The sequence below is a fragment of the Ictalurus furcatus genome, chromosome 21 (assembly GCF_023375685.1).
Source record: "Ictalurus furcatus strain D&B chromosome 21, Billie_1.0, whole genome shotgun sequence".
In the NCBI taxonomy this organism is placed as follows: Eukaryota; Metazoa; Chordata; class Actinopteri; order Siluriformes; family Ictaluridae; genus Ictalurus; species Ictalurus furcatus.
In genome coordinates this window covers 10009015-10014955 of record NC_071275.1, presented here as the reverse complement: position 1 = coordinate 10014955, position 5941 = coordinate 10009015, and the positions used below count along the sequence as shown (strand labels likewise).

General features: G+C 36.4%; 1 protein-coding gene across 1 annotated transcript in view; it reads left to right on the top strand.

Annotated features, from left to right (window-relative positions):
- The first annotated feature begins 1565 nt into the window (after nucleotides 1–1565).
- Nucleotides 1566–5941, top strand: part of nucks1a (nuclear casein kinase and cyclin-dependent kinase substrate 1a) — a 13324-nt gene continuing 8948 nt past the window's right edge. Inside the window, exons 1-2 of the mRNA XM_053652709.1 lie at nucleotides 1566–2036; nucleotides 4546–4595. Of these exons, the coding sequence (XP_053508684.1) occupies nucleotides 2020–2036; nucleotides 4546–4595 (67 nt within the window). The 5' untranslated portion in view covers nucleotides 1566–2019. The remainder of the gene's footprint in view (nucleotides 2037–4545; nucleotides 4596–5941) is intronic.

Genomic DNA, 5941 nt, shown 5'->3' with positions numbered 1-5941 from the left:
ACCTTAACACTTACATTGCACATAGCATTGCAGTCATGTTGTCAGTTTGGAGTTTTTTTTTGTTTTGTTTTGTTTTTTGCTTTTGCTTCTTCTGGGTTTCTGCTCTCGCATTATGTTGTGCGTTGAAATGCTGATCTGCACCTAAACTGGCCCAGAAGCATTTCATTATATTGTACGCATGTGTGCATGCATTATTTCTGCATCTCCTGCGTGTTAATCGACATGATGTGTGCGTAAGTAAACCGGAGACGCACAGAGAGGCTCGTCTGGAGGTTAGTGGAGGTAAACAGCACACAGATTGGAATAAAAGAGAGAGAGCGTGTGAGGAGAAAGCGCTGCCTCACCTGGTTGCCATGGCAACAGTCTCTCTCCTCACTTCAGTACTCAGTGAGTAACGACAAGAAGCATGAATTTTTTAATTTTTTTTACCCCTTCTTGTTTTCATGGAAAAAAATGCAGGATTTTGAGTGCTGGCACGATCATGGCAAGGTCAGATTAATGTAAACATAATGAGCTCTCTTAATAGCTCTGCTATCATAAGGGTGATGGTTTTCAGCTATTTGTGGATGTAAAGAGTCTTTACATCCACGTGAGGTTCAGAATGCACTGGAAAACCTGTCAGATGTGTTATAGAGTCTCTCAGGGATTTGAAATGCAATACACAGTGGTTTATAAAATATATCTTCTATGTTTATAGCTGCAAATTCACATTTTCAGCTGATGATGAACATTACATATAGAGTACTAATAGAAAAGCCAGGGTTCGATTTGGGGAACTTCTTTGTAGAAGTAAATCCCTTCTTTTTTTCTTTTTTTTTTTGGAAGCTAAGAATATTTATTTCTCCAGTGAAAGCTTGAGGAATCCTTTTTTAAGAGCGTCTGATGATTTTCAGCTTTGATTTCCATTGTTTTAAACCCGTTACAAAAAGAAAGAGAGATTTAAAAAAAAACTATATAAACATATAACACATTTTTAAATGAAACATGATAGAACAAATACTTGAAGAACTCCATAATTTCCATTTTTCCACTATTTGAAACTGCACCCTATTCACTATATAGTGCACTGTTATAGAGACATTGTGGAAAATGTCAAAATATCATGAAATCCCCTAAAAAAAAAAAATATCCTAATGTATAAAATCTGTAATACACTTTGCCGCTTGTAGGGAATCAAGGCACAAGGGTAGTTGAATATAATATCCGTTAATGTAGAATATATAATACTTGTGAAATCCCAGGTTATTGACCAAAACAATATATCCTAGTGGGATACTGTGTCTAAATTTGTAGAGAATAGGGGCTAGGGGAGTAGGGTGCCATTTTGGACCCTCTGTTTAAGCCAAAATAGGTCACAATGTGTGAAGAAAAATCAATCGTAAATGCCTGTGAATACATCTCGCAGACTGTAAATCGACCTAGGTGTCCAAATAACAACATTCTGAACCGCAATATTTCTGTTTTACACGTAAACCGAAGCAGCTCCATGTCTCTAACGGGGCCTCTTTATTGTTTTCTGAAGCAGTGAGTGACCGCGCAACCTATCTGCGCACACAGAGGCAGAGCGAGAGAGAGAAGAGGGAGGGAGGGGTGGGAGGGTCACGCGCGCGCTGATTTGACGGACAAAAGGAGCTGCCAATCAGAGTGCGAACGCGCGTTCGAACGGGCCAATGGTGACGCTGGATGGAAAAGCGCGCGCGCCGCGAGCACTGGAACGGGCGGGTTTTTCGACAGGCAGACTCCGCCCACAGCGCTTGAGCGTTAGGTTGCGCGAGGGCTGCAGTTTCAGTTTGTTTTATTCACCATTTTGTGTAGCTGAAGGTAAAATATTAAAGTAAAACCCTTTCAGTGCAGTAGAGCTTTCTACCCGTTTAATTTACTTTTACGATTCGGGGAAAAGGGGGGCGTTGGTGGTTTTTATGCGACGTTACATTGAGTCTGTCAGTTGGTAAACCTATTTTTTATTTTCTACCTTTTTTTTTCCTTTAAAAAAAACCCTTCCACAGTGTTCCTGCAAAAATGTCAAGACCAGTGAGGTACGTTAGATTTAAAATGTCCTCCTCGTGCGCTGCTGCATCGATTGCACGCGTGCACTCAGGAGTTTGTTGGCTTTCACGCATGTGCCAGCGTTGCTTTGCTTAATAACCTCGATTTACTAGTGTTTATTTTTTTGTATTTTCTAATGATTCAGGTTGTATTTATTCAGACGTTTTGCTCGTCCTGTGCACAATGCATATTCGAAAATCTGTCTTGCATGCTTCATTCTTTTCCCTTCCTAATGTGCATGAATCATCCAGATACAACGCAGCGTTGCAGACATTTATGCCTGATAAACGCAATCAGGTTCAGATTTTTTTCCCCGAGCAAGAACATGGCCTCCCATTCATACTAGGCTCAGGAACGGGAATAAAATCTTTACACTGAAGGTCTACGAATGAGATTTTATTTTAAATGAAAAGCCTGTCTGGATGTGAAGACGCAGCGTTATTCCACCATGCCTAAAGAATTGATTTTGTACCAATCGAAGATTAATAGATATATATTTTACAATTTATTTGTGTTGAAAACGCGTTTGATTAAAAAAAAAAAAAAAAAGACGCTGCTGCGGCTCGCGCTCAATTAACATGACGGCGTGACGCAACAAAGGGGCGGGGCATGTTTAGAGACCACACCCCCTTTGCGCTCTAATCTAGTCAAAGGTTGTTTTTAAAAAATAAATACGTAAATATCTCAATTTCACGTTTATGATTGATTTATTTTTACTTTTTTTATTTACTGAAAATGCGTCAGAATGAGAGGAGAGTTATTTACATCTACAATCCGTTCAGATAAGGATGTGAACTATTGAATCTTTATCTCAAAATTTAAATAAAATGATGTTTATAATTCATTTTCTTTCTGTTTTTTGTTTGGAAGAAAAATACAAAAAAAATTATGGTGAATTGGTAAGGCTGGTTGGGCATTTTAAAAAAAGAATTAATTATTTTGATTGTGATCTGTAAATTTATGTAAAAATTAAATTACTATAAAAGGCTGCGTATGTACTGTATAATTTATCAATGAAATATAAAGTGTATTATTGTTCAAATAGTGCCATAAATAATTGATATTCGTAAAGATCACAGAAGAATATAGTAAATTACAAAAAGTAACAGCCAAAATATTAAATCGGTCCCTCTAGGATCTCAGAAATTAAGCTAAAATCAAGCAAACTCCACAATATTCAGAGGAGCTTGCGTTAAAAAAAACATTACCACAGATTTCGACCAAGAAGAGTCGCGTGACATCATCACGACGGTCATTCAGCCAAAGCCCTCTTCGATTCACGTCTGTCGAACACGAGTACAGCTAAAAGGTCATTTACCAAGTTTCATCGCAGTAAAAAACATCTTTAAAAAGCCACAGCGTAATCAAGCATCTTTGGCCGCAACAATCCCATACGGACTGTTTAAATAACATAACACGATCAATATAGAATGGAAAATATTACCAAAATATACATGTGATATACTATATAAAAAGATAAATGTATTAATATTTAACCACACTCCAAAATTAATAAATGACAATGAATAATCAAATTATGTAAAATAATATAGAAAATTAAATATTAAACCTTACACAAACTGAAAATATGTAAAATTATTTAAATAAGCAATATATATAATACAAAAGACTTGATAGAAAATAACAAATAATTAATATTTCCAGAAAAACTACAGAATTAAGCAAAACTATTTCAATAATGCAACAAAAAAGTCAGCATGTAATAGCTTTACGAAGTTAAATGGAAAATCACAAATTATGTATATATATGTTTTTAAAAAGTAACAATTATACAATCATTTAAAATTAATAGTTTTTAAAGAACAGCTTGTTCACTATAATTTTATATAGTTGTTTTTTTTCAATTAATAATTTTTTTTTTTTTTTTTTAAGTATTGCGAAGTTATGCAAAAAAATGACCACTATTAAAAATGTAACCTGAGTGTAGTAGTAGAGATCTGTTTTACGGAAGGTTATTGAATCACTCCTTATCCTTTCCTCTGTAACTGAACCCATTAGGGAAGGTTTATCGTCCATGGCTCTGCTGATATTTCACCTTTACTCAGCCGAGACGCGAGATTATCCGGCCCAGGAGGCCATACGCCGCTACACTCGTATGATCGGCGCTTCTGCTGCGTCTTCATTCAGTTCTAGCGACCAGAAGAGGCGAGGACGTATGGTTTGGGTTACCCGATTCGCGTCCTCGGTGTGTCCTGAACCGGATTTTTACGCGGTGAAGTCGCTCTCTGTCGCATCCGTCAGCTCTCTCGATTTAAGGAAAGCTGTTCAGAATTGTTTTTAATTTCTCCACCACAACGTCCCATTGGAAAGACTTTCAGAAAAGAGAAAGTCTTTCTTTGCAAAACATCGGGTCGGATTGAATTCAGCCTCCGGGTCATTAGTGAAGCAAATGTTTTGAGAGAAATTTAAATTTGTGAATTTAATCTCTGTTCTGTCTGGAGCGACCAATTTTACAATATTATTGTATTCATTCTACAGGAACAGAAAGGTGGTGAATTATTCACAGTTCAACGAATCTGATGATGCAGGTAATGTCTTTTTAATTTTTAAAAATTTTTTTAATCCTTTATTTATTTTTTTGCACACAGATAAAAACATGAAAATGAATTGCCTCGGCTTAGAAAATCAGACATGAAACTTTCCGCTTTATAGACAAACTGAAATCAGAAACCTTTTGTAACTGTGTTATCGGGTGTCCTTGTGCACGATTCATCCGTAATAATCGATTAGAAGAAAAATGTCTTTCTCCACACTAATGTGCAGATTTTTTTGATTACGTTGCTGTAGACAAAACTATAATATGGAATCATATTCATTTTATGTCATGTTTCACCTCAACCTCGCCCACACCGTTTTCCTAGGCTTGTGCAATATTGATTATTCCCTGCTCATGATTTACTATTAAAAAAAACAAAACAATCATGGATAGGGATGCACCGAAATGAAAATTCTTGGCCGGAGCCGAATATAATGAAAAACTCAGCCGAAGGTCGAATACCAAACACATTTTTTCCATTTATTTTGACATTTTTTTCACCATTGCATAAATTAAATAGTCAAAATGTGCCTTTTGCTATTTTGTCTTGCTTTTCAAAAAAATCAATTGCAAGAACTACAATTTCAAAATATTTATTTAACACTGAACATTTTTTTTTCATTCCAGCGGGCATAAGCTACCAACAAGGCACAATATAACTTTAAATAAATGAATTAGTAAAATAAAAATATTTTGATATGGTCATCTTTGAGCCCCCCTTGAATAGCCTATGTTAGGCCTATAACTGACTGCTGAAAGAATGGAACATTCTGTAGCCTACAACAAAAAAAGTGCATTAAAAGGTGCATTGAAAATAAATGCACTATTATAAATGCAAAAAATAGTTCTATTGGGTTCTATACGGCTGATTATATTGGGGATATATACCGCTCGCGTCCCTGTACACCTTGCGGAGTATTATAGTAGATATAGTATAGTTAGATATGTTGTTAATGTTATGTTCCTTGATAGATTTAGTTAGTTTAAACTATAGATTACTTTATTTAGTCCCCGCTGGTTTTTCCGCTCCCAGTCCATAGTACTAGTTCATGTTTCTTGTTTTGTGTTTTGACCCTCTTTTCTGTGACCGCGACTTTTTGATTCCTGCTTTGCTCCGTTGATGCCTGTTTGCCGATCGCCCGACCCTTTGCCTGTCTTGACTACGTTTTTTAGATTGTGATTTGGATTTGTCTGCCTGCCCTTAAATAAGTACGTCTTTACCTGCACCTGCTTCCGTACTTTACTCCCTTACGTCTCGCGACGTGACAGAATAGTCTGGAACAGAAACAAAACAAACGCATGTGTCCACAGTAAACGATGTCATGGTTGTCAACATCC